This window comes from Lytechinus variegatus, chromosome 7 (genome assembly GCF_018143015.1).
Source record: "Lytechinus variegatus isolate NC3 chromosome 7, Lvar_3.0, whole genome shotgun sequence".
Classification (NCBI taxonomy): Eukaryota; Metazoa; Echinodermata; class Echinoidea; order Temnopleuroida; family Toxopneustidae; genus Lytechinus; species Lytechinus variegatus.
The window spans coordinates 37,119,020-37,139,021 of record NC_054746.1 but is presented as its reverse complement, the minus strand read 5'-3'; the positions used below and the strand labels follow the sequence as shown (position 1 = coordinate 37,139,021).

The window sequence follows — 20,002 nt, the reverse complement described above, 5'->3', positions numbered from 1 at the left end:
GTTTAGAAATAAGGATCATTATTTGGCACAAATCTGACAATGTAACAGCATGCTGCATCAGATTTGTTCTGGATATTCAATTAATTTCTTTTCTCTTGATGATGGAAATATATATCAATCCATGCCCCAGTGAGGTTGCACTCATTGAGAGCTATGAGGCCATTCTCATTACGCTTTCTAAAACTAGTTTACTGAAAACCGATTCAGGAAACCAGTTTGGAAGATCGCTTTGCTAGCGTTCCCACTTGATCACACGAAAGTGGTTTTCAAAATCACTTCACGTAAAGCAATCTCGTTGCTATGGAAACGCTCTCAGTGGGATGACATGTTTCGCGTGAAATTCAAAACTGCAGTGTAGGCATTCTAGACATGTCGTGTGGAGTAGCGCGCTCAAAATGTGCGAAGATCGCTTCCCGAAGAATGGTTGTCCTCACTTATGCTAAAATCAGTTTCACAAGGCAAAGCGATCTTGAAAACTACATCACAAGGTGGTTTTTAGAACTGGTTAGGAAGATCGCTTTGACCATTCTCACTACATGTTAAACTAGTTTCCAGTAAACTAGTTTTAGGAAGGTAGTGAGAACGGTGTCTATGAAACCCTATCACTATTACTTGCTGAATAGAAGTGGTTCCCATCAAACTTATTTAGTGGGATTTGCTTTGCAGTGAACACCGACTCCAAGCTTTACTTGGAAGCAGTAGATTTTCAGCATTGCTTTCTTTCCTATGTGAACAAGTTTAGGGATCCATTGCAGAAAGAGCAGTGATCATAGCATCTCCAAAAACCAAACACAGTTTGATTTTCAACCAGTGAAATGCATGCATTTTGTGCTTGAAGCATTCGCATGGTAAGAAGATTTGTTTTGGTGTAGTTGGAACAGTCTATTAAGGAAAGAGATTGAATATGGTAGGATTTTTCTGAAAGGCACCCTAAACAGGGACTTCATATCTCTGTCTACTATTGTTTGGATTGATTTGGAGTTAAGAGTTTAAATTAGACTTTTCTTGACTCTTGTCATGACATGTTCTTCCAATATATCTGGTTTTATTACTTTACAACATGCCCTTTGATTTTTTAAACAGAAAGTGAAAGATATTTGTTATGAAATGATTAGTATAATGATGGTCTTTATAGGCTATTATTTAAAGTAATATTTTCACTTTATCTAACCACATGTGAAGTACTTTTTATTAGATTCTCTGTAATCAATCATCATAATTAAGACTATTAGAAAGAAGACTGTCTTATTTCCAACAATGCAAAGCTGCATATTTTCATTTAGCTGGCCATATAATATTTTCTTGTACCAACTTTATAATCTAGGGATGTGAATGCCAGTGTGTTATTTCACGGAAGAGTCTATTTTTTTCAGCCTCTTTGTTTATACAAGTTTTAGACTTTGCATATAAGCATAATGTACATGTACCACTGGAGTATGCATGCATACAATATTTTCTAGAAATCTGATTTTCAATTGTTGTGTTCTTCAGACTGGTTAGAGAGAAGTTCAGGGAGAGTTCACTCTTGGAATATTACTTAGTCTAAATGGATAGGCACCAGTTGCAAGAAATTTACTGTATTTATCACTCTGCAGACTGGTATCTGATTGATGGTTTGTTGAATTTGTTGGGGAATGAGGGGTGGGGATTGGCCCCTCCCCAGTCGCAGGAGCTACCTGGATGGGTGTCCAAACTTCCAAAGTGATACAGTTTGTTGGGTTGAAATTATTTCAGTTAAGTTAAAAAGTCCTGAGAAAAAAATCAGGTTAAAAATTCTTGAATGGATCTTTTCTTGGAAGTTAGACGATATAGAAAACTATTCAGTTTCATGCTAATTTTCATCTTGTTTTCATTCTTGAATCCTCACTTTAATATTTTGGATTTGGACTCCAGCTTCCTTTCATGAAGGTTCAACTGTACCTTGACCTTGTCACCATTGTTCATATAATCCACAGCAGGCAGTTGCATGTGCTTCTCTTATCTTCCAACTGACTCAGAAAATGTATCCTTACTCATGTTTAGTAGCAGTAAACAGTAAAATGACAGTCACATAGCTTGAATGAAGGGTTCGTGTAATTTCATTTGACAGAACGGAAGATGAGTAGTGTGGCTTATTTACATGTTTATGTGTCTTCTTTCCTTTTGCTTGAACAAGATTTGGCTGGATTTGTTCATGTGGGATTAATTTAGTGTCTAATTGCAAATAAACTGGTATCAAGATCCAGACAATTAATTGAAAATCCAGTGATTTTAGATGTTATAGTATGTGCTTGTAGTTTATCACTTACCCTTCAATTTAAAAAAAACATTATCTTGATTTATAGTTCTTTCTTCATGTTTTTAAAGATTTCTGGAAAGTGAGAAGTGTGAAACTGTTTGTGAGAAATATGAGTACTACTTGAAGCCATTTATTTTCATTTTGGAATAAAGTCTTTCGTCTTCAATATCAGGAATTGTATCATATTCTGAGAGCGTTAATGTGAGACTTGAGGGAGGTCAGACTGATATTATCACATTGACTTAAAGGATTATGACAGTGGGTGTAGTAGGGTGCGTGATGTCTTCATAATACTTCTAAAATATTCTTATGAACTAAGTTGAGTCCAGTCGTGCACACCACCATAGTTTTAGGGAAAGTCAGATCCCTGTTGTTTTTTGTTCGGAAACAACATGGATGTGATTTTCGGCATTCTTGCATGGACATCCGATATCATCTTGGGATTGCATCCCAGAATTGGTGGTGACATGGATGAGGTCTTTGAGCTGTTGACAGGAGAGTGAAACTGAGAATTTCCCGAGTTTCTGTGTTAGAAACATGAGGTGAGTCTGAGGATGTGTTCAGGCTTTAAAGACAGGGTGGTGGACATTGCAGGTTAGAGTTGAGAGGGTCCTTATTGTCCAAATACCAATCGCCAAGTCCAACCTCATGCATTTATCTAAGGAATATATCCCTCCTGTGTTTTTAGAAGAAAAAAATCAAACGCCTTTTGATTGGCATCAATATGAAAATAACATTCTTTAAATGATTTAAAGCGTATATAGGGCTCGCGATTAACGGTGGCCCAGGGGTCAATGGCCACCCAAAATGGCGTTGGGCCACCCAAAAATAACAAAATTATAAATATTATTATTGTCTATTTGGCAAAATGAAAATTACAAAAAAAATACATAAAATTAAAATATCAAAGAAAAATATTTAGGAAAATTTTGAATTTGTAACTGTCAAACTGCGTCTTTTTTCTGAATTGTGCATGGTATCATGTATGCAGCAGCTATAATCCTATCTTTTTTGTATCTAGGCTTTATGCATGTGCTCTGTGATACCGTGACCCTGATACAGTTTTTCCCCACACATATGATGTGAGAGAAAAGGGTAATTATAGGCCTAACGTTAGTCTAGGATTTGCTTGTTAAAAGTATGTATTTTCTGAAAAAAAATGAACATGAACACTCTCTAATTCAATGCACCCTATATGGTTGAAACCATTCTTGTCTCCCGCTATGAATATGTTTCTAGTACATTTCTCATGAGGTATCTAACAAACTGACCTGTTGACTGCATTAGTTAGACATAACTCTGCAGTTGGTAAAAAATGGCAAAACCTCCCAAACAACCCCTCTATTATCTTCCCTGAAGGAGTTCAGCTTTCAAAGTGAAAGCAGATGCCATTTCATATTATCAAAGACATATTTATACCTTGAGAATAACAGCAAACATGCATCAGATCATTACTGTGGTTGTAAGAAATTGATTTGTTGACTTGAATACATTTGAAATTGTATATGCACAAGGTGCAATAACCGTAGCAACTGTGAAATATGGTTCACAGAGACATCATTATCCAGACATAAATTGTACATCTTAGATCTCAAGTCCTTCATATTTGAGGGTCACAAGACCACACTCCCCTGGAAAGAAACCAATTTCATATTTAAATTTAGAGAGCAATAACATGGCATACTTTCAACTGTGTATAAGGTTTTCACTTCCAGATTTCCTGCAATAAATTCTGAGCTGGAATATGCAATGAATTTGCCATTTCCCCCTTCATTTCATTTTCAATTCAACAGCAACCTGAGTATAATGGTATTTCTATGAGCTTGTATTTGATCACGTAAATGCGATGTCAAATCATGTCTCTTTGTCATGATTTAGTAGCTTGTTGTTTGTTCAGAGTGAACTTTTTCTTTTTCATGCCTTCCTCTGCGTCTGATTGTTTGCTTGCATAGCCAGCACCAAGGGGTTGAAGGTGAATATCCAAATGCCCTTTTACACATCCATATAGATGTAACTGTATTTGTGCATCACTAGTATAAAAGTATAATAAGATTTGTAGACACTGTCTTGTATGGGCGGGTGGGCGATGAAGGCTATACAGGCTAAGGTTTAGATCTACTTTAAAAACAAATCACGTCATTAATTCATTCCTTATTTATGTATTTGTTTTATCTGTTAATTTCATATATTATTTTTTTTTTTTTTGGGGGGGGGGTGGGGGGAGACCCTTTGCAAAAAATATATCCAGCCAACTTACAAATTTGTACTATGAAGTTGTCTTGCAAGTTACATTCAACATTTCTGAACATGTATGCCCTTTAAGACAAACATTTAAAAAAATCTATTGTATCAAGTTAGAATATCAATATTAAGTATTTTTCCACTTTTTGCCCCCTCTTGTAAAAAAAAAGTTCTTTGAAAAGTCCTTCATTTATATAGGCCTAATCTTTACAGTGGATTTAGAGTTAAAATGTATTTTACCTTAGAACTAAGTTGGTAAATGTCACAGAGGGAAAAATTAGCAAGTAGGTAGAAATATCATTATTATGGTAACCACTAAACTGCTCAATGACCTTCAAATTGCTTTGGTTGAGCATAAATGATTCCAACAAAATGTTTTTAATCTCATGCTTGGCTTTATCTGGATTGAACACTTCAGTTCATGCCATTTATAAGGTTTCTTCCAAACTAAACAGACAAATGATCTGTTTTCTTCTCCACATCAATGTTGCCAACATTTTACGGCCTCTGTTTCAAAATAAACATGAAACACATGAGCATTTCCTCATGATTGTTGCTGTTGTTGCCAAAATATGGCAATTCATTGATGCCAATACAGAGATTAAATTTCAAATATGACACAAATCCATCCTATTTTCATTTTATATTTCCCATTTGCAATTGACATTACGCCTAATTGAATACTGTATGTGGTGTTGAATTAATAGACATGTCTACATTACATTGATAGATGCCAAATAGTCCTACAGAGTACATTACCTGCCTGCCAAGTGTTTTGTTAAAAAAGGATCATTACCTGTTTTGGGGATTTCAAAGAATATTTCATTATGCATTCATAGATGTATTTAAAAAAAATGAATAAGAAATTTAAGAATGTTCCTAGTTCAGGAAATTTATTAGTTATTTGTTCTTTTTCTTTGCTGTCAGGCCCGACTCAGGGTTGGCAGGTATAAGAAATTATGGTAACATAAGGAGGTGAATTTAGAAAACTGCCACATTCAAAGTATGTGGATTTATTATACATGTGAATGAAAAGCAGCATAGGAATTGTATGGTCAATTCCAACATATTATCCAATTACAGTCCCATCGCCCTTGTATGGAAGCCCTTAAAATGATTGCCCCTCCCCTCTCTCTATTTACAGACCATGCATAGTCTAAAAAACGTACTGTGATAGCAAATAACACTGTGTTATTTTCTGTTTACACTTTGAATTATTGGCTTAGTGTTCGATATGAATGGTCGTCTGGTCTAACTCATTTTTTTTCTCCGTAATTCATTAAGCAAATGTGTGTAAGGTTCCATGAATACTAGACTGAGTATATTTTGCCACTTTTGACCAAAAGAATGTATCTGTATCTAAAGAGCTGAGGAATTGTACCTACAGTAAAGACTGTCTGGTTTTAATTTTTTTTTTCATTTTATCAGTACACTATGAGCTCATGGTGTATCAGTAATATCCCCTTCTAAAAAGCTTTCCAATCTTGACATTTCAAGTATATATTACCAAATTCATTATTTGGTAAAGGTAACTAACAACAATGTTGGAATAGAGATGGGTTTCAGATAAGAGCTTTGTTGAGGGAAAAAGGATATGACTTGAGAAGCCACCTTGAAGTGAAAATTGGAAATTAAAGCGACTGCCTGGTAATGACAGCACCAGACCCTAAACATAGGTCTGAGGATGGAAAGGGCAGGTCCATTGGGACCATTCGGAAGTCAGTCTGAAGAGCCTAGACCAGCTCCTCTTCCAGATTGATGGCACAGCACAAGACCATCTCTTGTATCCAGATACAGAGACCTATTATCTTGTGGTTTCTCTTCCTCCCAATCATTCACCCTCACCTCACATGCGTGCACACACACACCGAGTGTGGTTTGTCTATTGGGGGTGTAGATCAACTCCCTATGACATCACTTTTGCGGCTTGAAACAAAATCATTTGGTATGCTGGGTGCACTGCTGGTATGGCACACATATTGGAAAGGTGCACATTACAGACTGCAGATCTCTTTTGTGATGTCACTGGAGCATGTAATGTTCATATAAATGGGAAATGTGAGAGAATGAAGGCTGAATTCTGTATCTGGAGGATCCATGATTTGTGGAACTGTAATGTGTCCCATGGTATTGTCAAACAGGATACTGACATTCAGTGAGAAGTCGAGTCGTGCTTCAATGATGCATAGTCGATATTTCATTATCACTCTATCACTCGTTTGAAATGGAGCACTAGAGAGAGAGGTAGATAATAAGAAGTATGTAACTCTCATGAAGTGGAACAATTCTTTGGATGGTCCAGAGAAACATTTTCTGGAGAGAAAATGGTGGATTTTGTGCGTGGTTGCAGTGCCAGAGATGTCATTAAAATGGATTCTATAAATTTGGATAATAATCTGGATTCACTCCTGGATCTAGATGACTTCAGTTTCATGAGTGGTATGTATCATGACATTCTCTAAAGAGACATGGGCCTGAATGGTGACCATGTGGCACATAGGGGCTGGGATAAACCTAGGCCTATATCCCTTTACCAGTATCACACAAAAGTAAATTTTTATCTTCAAGTTCATCTCTACATGTTTTAATTTTTTGTCTTTTTTTAATGTATTTCCCCTCCACAAATAACGGGGCTTCTATGAAAGAGTTACCAGCTCAAGTACTTGACTAATGTCTTGAAAAGAAAAAGAGAATACTATTACTAATGATCATCAATCATTTTCACACAATTAAATGATCAATTATCCTACATGAAGTCTTGTTTATACATGTACTTACGTAATTCCAGCGTGTCGTTAGAGCTATTCCTAATCTTCTTCAATAGCCTGGTAACCTGATTTCATTTTACTCATGGTTATTATATTGGTATAGCCTCGGTATGGGCCTACCTGCCAATTGGAAATATAAATAGTCTGTATATAGGCCTATTCTAATTCACAGGGATTAATAAAAGAAGAGTCCATATTAGCTATGATTTTTGACCGGTGTAACTTTGAATTTTAGATTTACATAATATCATGATTTGAATGTAAATAGTTAAAAATATACCTTAGACTAAGAATTTAATCTAAACCCAGAGTCTTTACTAGTTGCCAGTAACAACCATTAATTTTTAAATCCATTATTAAAGAATCATTTCAAGCAGGTTGATTGCAAGGAGTATCTTCAAGGATTGACTTGAGGTCTGGTTCAAGCCTACACTGTACCAAGTTCATTCCATTTTGATTGCTGTCAAGATCATTCGGAAACCACAAAGTTCACATTAACTACATCCACATGGTCTTGAGAGTCCCCCTCATCCTGCAATGATCTAAATATAACATTTCAAGAGGAATCGCATCACAATATTCACTTACTTTCAGATGGATTATTTGATGGGGAAAGGGAATATGCTAATTTATGCCAAAATTCATTGGAAAAAGGTTAGGTCTACTATTTTTTGCCTTTTCAGAAGGGATTTTGTATACATTATGTAATAAACCTCATTCACACTTGAATGTTGCTGTGAGAAATTGATATCTAGCTGTAGAAATTTGGAGGCTGTTCAAAGTGCTATGCGCCTGCTTGTGGTATAGCCCTATACGTATAGGCCCTATATTATTCTTGAGTTTTTAGAATTTTGGAGTACCTACATTTTTCATAACATTCCAACATTCTTTACGGCTTTTACGCACATAGATTCATCCTTTTTTATGGGAACTGGATTGCGCATTTCATGCCCGGAAAAAAGACAGTTCTTTGTTCAATGTGCTTACGCACATAGACTAATTATTGCTAGCGGCTTTTTTTTGTGGAACTGGATTGCTCATTCCTGTTAGCGTTTTTTTTTTCCGGGAACTTGATCAGTGGATTGCATATTTTTCTTCCCAGAAAAGGGTTTATTGTATTCTTTCTTAAAGATTAGAAAGTGTTTAGAGTGTTTTGAATAAAATATCAATATCAATTAAGAAAATATCTTGCTTTGTCAGAAAGTTTGAGAATTAAGACAAAAAATAATACACAAGCTGCTAAAAGCACAAAAATAGGTCAAAACATAATTTATGTTTTCTAAAAAATGTATGTTTTGTACACATGCGCACTAAGTCCCTTCTTGCAAGAAGCCAAAAACTGATATACAGGTATCACCATCTTTATTGAATTGAAAGTTTTAACAATAAAATCATAATAGTGTGAAAGAGGTTCTCTTTTGGTTGGGTGAAGGAAGAAGGAAGGGTATATCAAAGAAGTGGGGAACTGACTCATTTTTAGATGATTTCTGATAATATATAGTTTTGATTTCATTACCTTACTGTGCAATTATTATGACAACCATTGTTTTACAGTCTCTTTTATTTTAAAAGCTTATACCCTTTTCATAAACCTATCCTCCAATTAGCCGCCTAAGAGTAATGCGGATAATTCAATAAAAATTGCGTTCATAAACTCCGAAAATAAGCCGCATTATTTTTACGAGCGCCCGTCCTGAAAAAGGCGGATAATCGCCATGACAACTGGACACGCCCCCTCCGATGCGGTTGTGTTGGAAAAGGGTGACCTTGTGACCTTACCATGGCAATTATCCGCATTATTTGGAAATGCGTTCATAAACTCAAAATCTTGTCCCGATGCTGCTATAATGCGGATAATAGCAGCATCAGAGTAATGCGGATAACTCTTGTCCTCCTCCAATTTTACGACCAAATTATGCTGCTATTAGCCGCCTAATTCATTTTAATGGGGTTTATGAAAGGGGTATAAGACTTAATTTTTTCCATTATGATTTATTTGTAAATAATTATGATAAAAGGAGAAAAGGATCTGGATAAATAAACTTCATGAAAACATGCACAGAAAGAGCATAATAATAGCTATTCTGATCTTGATAAATGATTGGGTTATTTTTTTTTCATTTGTCTTCCTTGACATTTATTTCCTTAATTTCCTGATTTAGTATAGATTTCACAGATAATCAAAAGCATAAATCGGTTGAACTCCAGTCTACCTATGCAATTTGACTACAGATATTGCAAACAGGTGAAGTGGGCACTTCCATATTGCACAAAGTAGTGTACACTGAAAGGTTAATAAGGGTTAAATGGACCCTGCTTTAAGTTTTTACAGTCCTATTCTTAGATACCCCAAGGGCTTCTTATTATTGGTTTGAGCCCTTTCACTGCCAAGTTCTAATTTGTTTCTCCCTCTGATGTCCAATTTTGGTTTTGGACTAATCCCTCACTTTTACACTATTGAACCAAAAGTGGAAATGTTCCATGCCTAATATTATTGATTTTTGTTTTGAATCATCGAACTCAAAAGAATTTTGTATAAAGATAATCAGATTATTCTGATACCAGTGGCGTATGCAGGATTTTTTAAAGGGGGGGGGGTGTTCAAGCTGAATAAAAAAAGATCTTTGCCACAATTTGTAGGTCGTTACACTTTCATACCGATAAACATTTGACAAGCAAAAAAATTTTAGGGGGGATTTGAATTCTTGGGGGGAGGGGTGGGTATAAAAAAATGAAGGGGGGTTGAACACCTGTAACCACCCCCTGCTTACACCACTGTCTGATACTTAAGTATGATGGAAATCATGGAGCCATATATTATAACAGTTATTACAATGATATTTGAATGATGATGATAAATGACACTTGTAGTTGTGTTGTGAATAAAATTATGGAACCTTAAAGTTAAACTGAGTTAAATCTCAATTGTCCAGTATCTTCATCACCAAATTTTCTTGTGTATGTTGAGCCATTACAATTCATAAAATAAATGAATTCCTAAAGTAAAGTACTGGATAAGTCAAAATATTTTTAGGGACAGTATACATGTAGCGGTCTTTCAATAGTAAGTTTAATGCCTGTACATATAGGCATACATATACTCATAGATGCCATGCAATTGTTCACAACCCCTTAATTTCCATACTTGATTTTAGTCATAATCCCTTTCTAAAAGGAGATTGTAATTATGATACTTCCTTCATATTCTAACCTCAAAGGAAAGTTACTGGGGAACCTTGGGTTTTCTGGTTTTCCTATCTTCTCTTTTGAGGCTGAATTGGGTGGGAATGTCAAACAATGTTCCTGCCATTTCAGTTATCCCCAAATTTATGAAGTCACAGTGAGCAATAAATTTGAAAGAATTTCTTCATGTGTTCAAGGAGAATTGTTTCCATGTCATTGAAGAAAGTTCTGAAATCAAGCAGACTGAATTAGAAATCATGAAAACAAGTTAGAAACTTATAAATGCTGATAAATTTAAATTCACTGACACTCATTAAGGCAAGTAATGATGGGTATACCTACAATGTAGGCCAACTTGTGTCTTGTGAGTTGTCAATTGATGTCCTGCTTCAAAGTTCTGAGCAAAGCTCATTTTCTACCAAAATCAATTTGACAACTGTAATGTGTGTTTATCAGATTAATTCAGAATTTATTTTTGATCAGTGCAACAAGTAAACTTTATTTTGAACTTAAAATAAGACCCCTTTTAGTTCCTCCGCTATATAGTTCCAGTGTGTCTGATGATTAAGCAATTTTATTAGTGAGTCATTATTATGCATTCCTATATAGTCTTTGGAAAGTTCTGTGAATTTCTTTTTTTTTGTCAATACAAACATTTTTTTGCACAAAAATGCTAATGTAAATGCATGTTGTTATTGACTCATTCATGAGTCTGAGAAAATAAAATCTGATGTTAGTTATATTTTTTTTGAAAGTGAAAATACATGCTGTTGTAGGTATATTCCACATGAATAATACTCATTGTTTCATTATATTTTCTCATGTATTTGCACTCCTCTTTTTAGAACCCTATACAGTCACAGCCTACATGCCCACTCTGTTGACATTTCTACTATTCATAATACTTCCGTTCTCTGTAGATAAACAAAAATGTAAGAAATCAAATATGTACAAGTTGACTGACGTCTTCAAATACTGCAAATATTTCTGCTATTTGAACTATGAAGAATGCTCATGACTTCCATATTTATCTTCCTGGTTCATGTGGAGCATATTTGTATTAGTACAGATACGTCTTGTTTCATCATAATTTTACATTTATATATCAATTTCATACAGAAATAGTATCAATGATCAGAGCACTGTATCTTATGGCAGCCATAACTGGAGGGGGAGGGGGGGGGCTCCCAAAGAAGAATAAACATTGGGTTCATCTATGCAATGAGCTATGTGTGTTGCTATGTCAGTGGATATGTTATCCTGTCTCATGCCAAAACCAAATCAGTCCATGTATGCATACCATGCAACATCAATAGAAACTTCATGTGTTATACACAAATGGCATGTATTTCACAGAATATTCCTCTCAATTCTCTTGTTTCTGTCTACCCTGCCCTTTTGTGTGATTGCCTCTTCAATCTTCCTTTGAATTGAAAAGACCACACAATGTTCTCTAAATACTGCAAAGAAGAATACTTTTCACTTTATTTACCTTGACTAGAGTAGAGTGTGATGGTATTTCATAATTAAAGGAACATATGTGGTTGAAAAAAAGAGATATTCTCATTCATTTGATATTCAGTAAATGCCAGTTAAGTTTTTGATACAAAATGAACCTGTCAGCAATCAATTGCATTGTATTGCATTGTACATCAATTTAAATAGATATATAACCGGCATGACCCATCAAACTTTGATGGAAGAATTGTTTTCATTTATTCACTTGTTTCGTGCAAAACCAGCAATTTGGAATGACTAATGATTTAACAATTCAGACCATTGTGGTAGTAACAAATCTGTCTCTTGAATTGTTTCTTCTGTCTTCGCTCATTTCTGTCTAGGTTAATTCACATTGTCCCCTTCAAGGTCGATCTTTTGACCTGATATAACCCAAATCTGAGGTCGCTGAGTCAGAATCGGAACAAGAGATTGTGTGAAACATAAGATAATTATTCTGAGCGAGGCATGTCCAGCTTTTGTTTTCATGCTGTGCGCTTGTATGATATAACTAATTAATGTGAAAGATTAATTTAGCACCATCAGATTATTCTTGTTTAATTTTTTTTTGGGGGGGTGGGGGGGGGGAATTTAATCTTCTTTGATTTGATGAAATCTGAATTGCATTTCAAAATTCAAATTAAACCCAGCTAGCTCTACATCATTCAGAATTATTCTCTACCATTAGTTATTGTATTTTGTTGTACTTTGTGACTGGAAAATGAATGAATCTCAAATGTCAATTGTGGAAGAAAATGTCCTAAAAGCATTTAGTAGGCTATATAGAGGGAAAAAAGTTTGGAAGAACTGAGATAACGGGTAGGGTAAAGTTGAAGGATCTATTTGATGGGATGTACATGTAACCTCAAAGTTCATTGAGAAGGTGAACCTGTCTTCACAAAATAGTAGAATGGCAATGGGATGTAGGTCAGCATATCTTGTCCTCTATTCTTTCCATCAGATAGATCTACAATTTAGGCTTTTATTAACCCATGTCATTTATAAACCTGATTTACAGGAGCCCTAAGCTGGTTTACAAACCACAAGTCAAGGGATGGATAGTGGTAACAAACAATGATTTAAATTGTCATTTTTATTCTCTCTTCCTTGTCAACATGTCCTACCACAGTGGATCAATTGTCTACCAAATATTACCAATACTCTGTAGGATGGGCCTCTACATTCTCTTTTATTTTGAAAACCACAGAAATATGTGGACTTTAGAAACTCATTCTTTTGGAAGTAATTGTTTATTTGTATTTATTATTTACACTTTAGAGCTGGAAGGTAATTCTTTTCATCAAAATGAGGGCAAGGCAACTGACGCTGACGTTTTTGGCAAGCTCAGATTAATGATACAATGTACATGTACATGTAGAAAAGAACGTACACTTCTGGGAGTGCCCTAAAGTGAGAAACTTACAGTACAAATCGGTCTGAATTATTAAATCTCTTCATTAGATACATGTAGATAAATATCTGTCAGACCGTGGATCCTATGCCAAGATATGGATCTGAATCCATTTTGTAAACATTAAACGTACATATGTAAGGTGTAAAGTCCATTCTTCAGTTTGGTGATTGTGAAGCTAATTGATGATATTGATCTTGTCTGTCATGTGGTTTAAGTCTACATTTGTCAATTTATCTGGAACACTTGTATTAGAGTGCAATTATTCATGATGGTAGATTGATAATCTTGTAATAGTCCTAAGTTTTCAAGCAGTGAAAATATGAAATCATTAAAAAGTAAATTTCCTCTTATAATAGAACACAGAGCGAACTTAATTATTCCCAGTTTCCCACAGTCCGTATAGAGCAGCCATTTATTGTGAGTTGTATGATTTTAATCAGGCCTTTTAAAAAAAATCATTGTGTTATGAATGATGTGAAATCGATCTGTAGAAAGAAATCTATAGAGGATTCTCAGTATTTGTATTGTGTTTTTGAAAATATTTTATTTAAGTAATTGTATTGATGCAATTTTTTTCTCTACCATATGCTCTATATAAAGCAATCCATAAAGCTCTAAGACCTGTAGCTGTTGGATAAATTTAAGATTAAAAAAAAGTCATAGGGTCAAATGCACACCCTCCAAATCATAATAATTTGATCTACAAAAAGTATGATGCAGAGCATTGAAAATTATCGATCACTGGAAAATATTAGACATCAATCACAAGAATTTTAATTCTGCTGACTTTTATCCATTGCCTTGTACCAATAACCGTGATACACCTGACCAGGAAATATAATCAGCCGTGTTCATTTACACCTAACTAATCAAATTACTTCACTTTGAGTTGATGGTTGTTACATTGGATTAATCTATTAATTGACATTTGGTTAGGATCCATTACTATTTCACAGGGTAATTAAAAACAAGGGAATGTCGGTTGGTGGTTTTGTAGTACCATCATGGTCCATGGTACCATTAAACATGGCCATCGTGTAAACAAGGAAAACAAATGCAAATGACAGATTAGTGGTATAATCATCAACCTGTGTTTTGCAAAATAAACCAGAATCAAATGTGATTTTTGGAAGCCTGGACACCCTCCATCACATCTATGATATGCACAAAATATTTTATTTGTTTGTTTGTGGCCACTTATTTGATGTATGAGAACCAATATAAAATACAATTGGAATAAAAAAATGTATATTGTGTTTTTAATGAGATCTTGCAGAGTTGTTTGATATTGGATTGTGAGTTGGATGGTGAAATCTTTGTATGAAAATGGAATTTTGAATGTAATCTTCGTAACCAAGATTTTATAATTCAATTTGATCCTCTGTATTTGCAGAAATTTTGCAAAGTTATAATTTTCTTGCCAACGATACCAAACAATCCTGTTAAAGTGGATTGAATTTAGGGGAGTAGTTTCTCACCAGACAGATTTAAATATCATAGGCTATTTACCATGCAGTTGTTAGCTTTTATAGTAATTTATTTATTTTCGTGGTTAGATCAAGAGAAGTGCAAAATGAATAGCAAACAAGAAAAAAATGTGTCTTCGAAATTCTTTATCACATATTTCACTTGAACAATTCTTGATGGATTCTTCATTTTGTATCAAAAATTTAATTACTGGTACCATTGTTTCAGTCATCAGTCCTGTATACAGTTGATGATGTTGTGTTGGAATAGTTCCCTTTGCATGTAATGTTTATATGAAGGGCCTGACATCAATCAGGTCGAGCTTTGCATCTGGCTTCATGCAACTGCTGCATAAATATACAACGTTATCTGACAGAGATAACACATTTTTATACTGTCTTTGTTCAATGTCCTGACCATTGAAGGCAATAAAATCAAGTCAGGAATAAAAGCTACTGAAGGAGATGGCATGTTGGGGTGAATGTGAACACTGAATAGAATCAGAATAAAGGTCTAGTTATCTTCAGTATTTTTTTTCAAATCATCATCATAACCAATGCAAGTGCGATATATGGTAGATAGGCCTAAATGTTATCTGATTATTGTAATTTCCATCATATATTTTAGAGATGTATTTTTTTTCTTCAGAATTTAAAACACTGTAGTGACTCTTGACTCATTCAGTCCACTGTAAATATGAGTGCAGGGTAGTCAATTGATCTGTTACATGTATATAGGCATGGAATGTAAACTTAATTATGTGCCCTGATCAATCAAAACATCAAATAAAATTAACGTAATAATAACACTTAATTTCTACATATGGTTCTTCGTATCACACATAATAAATTCAGGCCTAATTAATTGCCTTGTTGTTCATTACACTATCAGTCACACATTTCATATACCTTTCCATGATAAAAATTCAAAGAAAATGACAATTTTTTGTGTGTGAGATATGGACGAACAGCTTTCATGTGACATTACAAAAGTTGAATTAAATATCATAACACTTAAAGTTTGATGGATCATTTTGTCAAACATTCATTAATGTTTGTCTGCCTTTCAGGGTGAACTTTCCCTGTAAACTTAAATACATTATTTGTTTTTGTTGGCTTGATTTTGAATAAAGCCTGATAAGTTTACTGCTTCTGGTGCTTTTTATCTGTTTTGTCAGGTCTCATTACTTCCTATTGCACTGATTTGCAATAAGCCAGATGATTGAAATCAGTTGTATTGATATCCATTTCCTGACAAGAATGAACAAGAGATCTCAATGTAATCCTATGTCCGCTGGGTTGTAAATATAGTCTTTGAATAGCCTTCTACTATTCATGAATGACCTCTATTGACAAGCCCATTGACCTTCTGTCTGTCTGGACCATTTGCTGACCAACTGACCAGAAACCCAAACATTGGTCATTTGTGAAGTGGAAAGAGAAACATCAGAAGCGTTGATATTATGGTGAACCATTAGGGAATAGTGGAAGTTGAGATGATATCGGAGGAGTGCTAATTACATTAGGTGAGGTTGTAGAGGAAATTGAATCATTTAAACTAACATCGTTGGGTGGTCCTAATGTGTGCATTTTAGTCAAATGTGTACATTTTAGCACTTGTGAAGGAAAAATAAATGAATGGAAATACCTGCTGTGTTTTCCCTACTATACCTTCATGTGTGTATGACCATTGTGCATGGGGACAACATACTTTGATCACACTTCTGAAGGATTTTATAGAAGTGAATCATTTATGCCAAATGTATACTACCATTTTAAGTTGATATTGCTATTTACATGATTGTGTAAATGCCAATGTATTGTCAAGTTGAATAGTGATGAAATTAAAATGTAAAGGGCTGCATACCATCTATGAATAAAGACGAAGTTGAAAGTGACAGAATCATCTGTTGTTTCCATATCAATCCATCTTCACATGGTAGACATTCTGTGGCCATTACTGTGATCTACCAGTGAGAGAAAGTGAGTCACTAATTAAGTGATAATTTTCAGGAAGTATTCAAACTTCACCGAGTCTGTCAAACAATATTTCGCCTTCTACTTGCTTTCAACATAATGTGAATCATGTTCAAGAAGGTGATGATTTTTGATCGATACCTTCATTTGCAAATTATGTTTGACCAGCTGGATAATTATATCTTTCATATTTTGAAAATCCACAGATATGTCGATGGACATCGCGCCTACCCTCATCACATTGTACGACTCGGTAGCAGCAAATGGCCAAGTAGATGAACATCCCCATCAAGGAGAGGAGGAGGAGGAGCGTTTGCGGCCGCAGCAGGACTGTGAGTCACATGACCAGGAAGAGCCAATTGCATTTGTGCCGAGCGCAACTACCCTGGCTGCGGTGCGCTTGGGAGACTCAGAAGGAAGTTTGATTGCAGTGGATGATGTCACGCAAGAAAACAAGGGAAAATGTAGCAAAGGAGAAAGTGATAACAGGGGTAGGGAAGGTTGTGAGAGCTCAGGAGCTGCAGCAGAAGAGCAGAGACTAAACAACCACCCTGCCAATCATAGTTACTTACATGCTGCAGGAGGAAGGGTGCCATTGGTAGACAGTGCCGCAGTAGATTCATACCTTGATAGAACTACCCAGGAGAAACAAGATAACGCCCAAAATGGCGGCGGCGATAGCAATAGTGTTTCAAGTGCAAATATAGAACATTTGACTTCATGTGGGAAGGTGAACCTGCATGGAGCTCGTGATAACAACTTCAACGTAGAACATTCCAGTAGGATGGTTAGTAGCGACAATCCAGGAGAAAACATGGCAATAGATGTAGACTTCAACAGCAATAGCAATAATGACTGCAGGCCACGGGCCCACAGTGCGGACCTGCTGTCAGACAGCAGAAGATGGAGTCAGCGGCAGCGTCCAGCAAGTGCGGAGATTACGACCACCGAGTATCTTGAGAGTGGTGCCTGCTCACCGGTACTTCAGCAGAAGCATGAAGAGGTGCAGCAGAGCCATGCCCCTATCAGGCAGAACTCATCCCGCATCAACCCTCCGATCATTGTCACCACAACTCCTATTACGAATGAAGCCATGTCACCACCTACATCACCACCAACATCACCTCCGATGAGTCCTACCTTCCAGAGACCTAAACCAAATATATTCAGCATGCAAGGAAGGACCTACCTGGACAGGATAGTAGATGAGATCATTGATACAGAGAGGAGTTATGTTGGAGATCTTGGAGACATCATCAAGGTAAGCACTCAAAAATGGTAGAAAATTGAAGATACACTTGCTATTTATTAATGTACCTGTATTGGGAATCTTTAAAAAAGGTACTTGTATGTGGCTTTATACATTGCTCTGTGCTATGAATTGGATGTGATTTTAATTTGAATTGAAGTCAAACAAATTATTTTGTAGGAAATAGGAATCCCTTTACTGGATTGATTGAACAGCATACAAGTTCTTGAAGTGATTAGTGATTTGTAGACATATCAAAGGTGTCCACAGTTTGTCTGGTGACATGAACTACAAAGCTGCAAACCAAAATTCTGATGAGTCTGCACATGGGTTTAATTCAAAGCTAACTTAATAGTGATTAGCAGATTAGGTAGGTATTGATGGGTCAATAACAATTAGCAAGTTTATTTAGTTGATCATTTACCTCTGGCCTTCAAACAAATAAGTTGTTTATCCTTGCTGCTGCCAAGAATCAAGCAAGTAAACAAACCACCATGGTTAATTACCCTTTATTGTCACTGCTATAAGTTAATGACTACATTGTTTAGTTGTATGTGTACAATTTATTTGTCATTTTGTTAAATACATGTATATGTATAAAGGCCAAGTTCATCCAATAGCAAGTTGAATTGAAGGATTATTTAAAGACATGTTCGAAAGAAAGTCTAAGAAATTTATGAATTTGCAGAACTTTTCTTCGATAAAGTCTGTCTGAGAATGTGAGAGCTGATGATTTGGTCTATACTTGGCATTTTTTTCATATTTTGTTTTCAGGATTATGTTTTTACTTTGAAAATCATCATCATCGTTTAAACGATTTAATACTTTACCATTATAATACTCAAGTGGAATAATGCAACGTCTCAAAAGGCTGGAAATTCTTTACATTTTACAACTACAAGTATTCATTCAGCCATTTCGGTGCAATGCACATTTGATCTGTTCAGTTTATTCAAATCAATTTTATATTTGGATGGACTTGTTCTTTGATTGTTTTAATATTTGATTCTTGCATCATTCATATATTTTGTTGTCCATCAGAAATCAGTATTATATGTTTTATTTTTGGCAGTCTTTCTGTAGCTATTTTTTTTTTGAAGCCCAGATTCTGACTCTATTAATCTTTGGGTGGCCAATTGACTTTTTCATTGAAAGTTTTAATTTTGGCTCTCTTCTGCCATTTGTTAATGGATTTTATTTGAAGCCAGATAAATTTGGCTCAGGTTAGAAGCATTTTTGTGATTGCTAAATGCAATTCAGGTAGTATAGAACCTATTGATACAAAGAATTTCTTGCAATAATCAGTACCTCAGTTTGAAATAGAAAGAAAAGACCAAAAGGTAAATCTTTGGGCTAAATCACAGTGGTTAAGTTCATGGGTCAATCTGTTATTTGATTCATCAAATAGGCAAATAGAAAATAGAGTTTGACAATCATGGTGAGAAGGCATTTTAATGTCACAGACCCATCTTATCTCATGAGCAAGAATCAGTTGAAGAAGTGAAACTTGTTAAATGAAACTTCTAAAGTGAAACTTGTGTTTTGTGAGTGCGTAATGATACATGTATTCTATGAAATGATAATTTGGTGGTGCCAACACACTTTGTGAAATTTGTATTCTCTTTGTTTGTCGTTCACAGTTTATAAGTTGAACAACAACAGAAAAAAAATTATGTGTGTTAATAATTTCATTGAAGTCAACTTCTGGCACTAAAACATTCATAATGTGCAGATCAAGATGAAGAAATTGCACAGTGCTGCATTAAAAAAAATAGGTTGAACAATTCTAGTAACTTATAAAAACTTGATATATTCCTGTCATTGATACTGATAGTCTGTCCGTGCATTGCTATGTCAAATTTTTGAGTTGATTGATTCTGTCTACGTGCAATATGCTTGTAAAAGTATCTAAGAATGAGAACAGATAAT

The 20,002-nt window shown here is 35.2% G+C and overlaps 1 protein-coding gene across 5 annotated transcripts in view; it reads left to right on the top strand.

Annotated features, from left to right (window-relative positions):
- Positions 1-20,002, top strand: part of LOC121419177 — an 84,230-nt gene that overhangs the window by 11,790 nt on the left and 52,438 nt on the right. For 2 of the 5 annotated variants that reach the window (XM_041613525.1, XM_041613524.1), the window contains exons 1-2: positions 6,341-6,958; positions 17,031-18,085. In XM_041613525.1, the coding sequence (XP_041469459.1) occupies positions 6,844-6,958; positions 17,031-18,085 (1,170 nt within the window). In that variant the 5' untranslated portion in view covers positions 6,341-6,843. Of the gene's footprint in view, positions 1-6,340; positions 6,959-16,270; positions 16,374-17,030; positions 18,086-20,002 lie in introns of those variants that run through there. The other 3 variants (XM_041613528.1, XM_041613526.1, XM_041613527.1) reach the window with 2 other exon arrangements.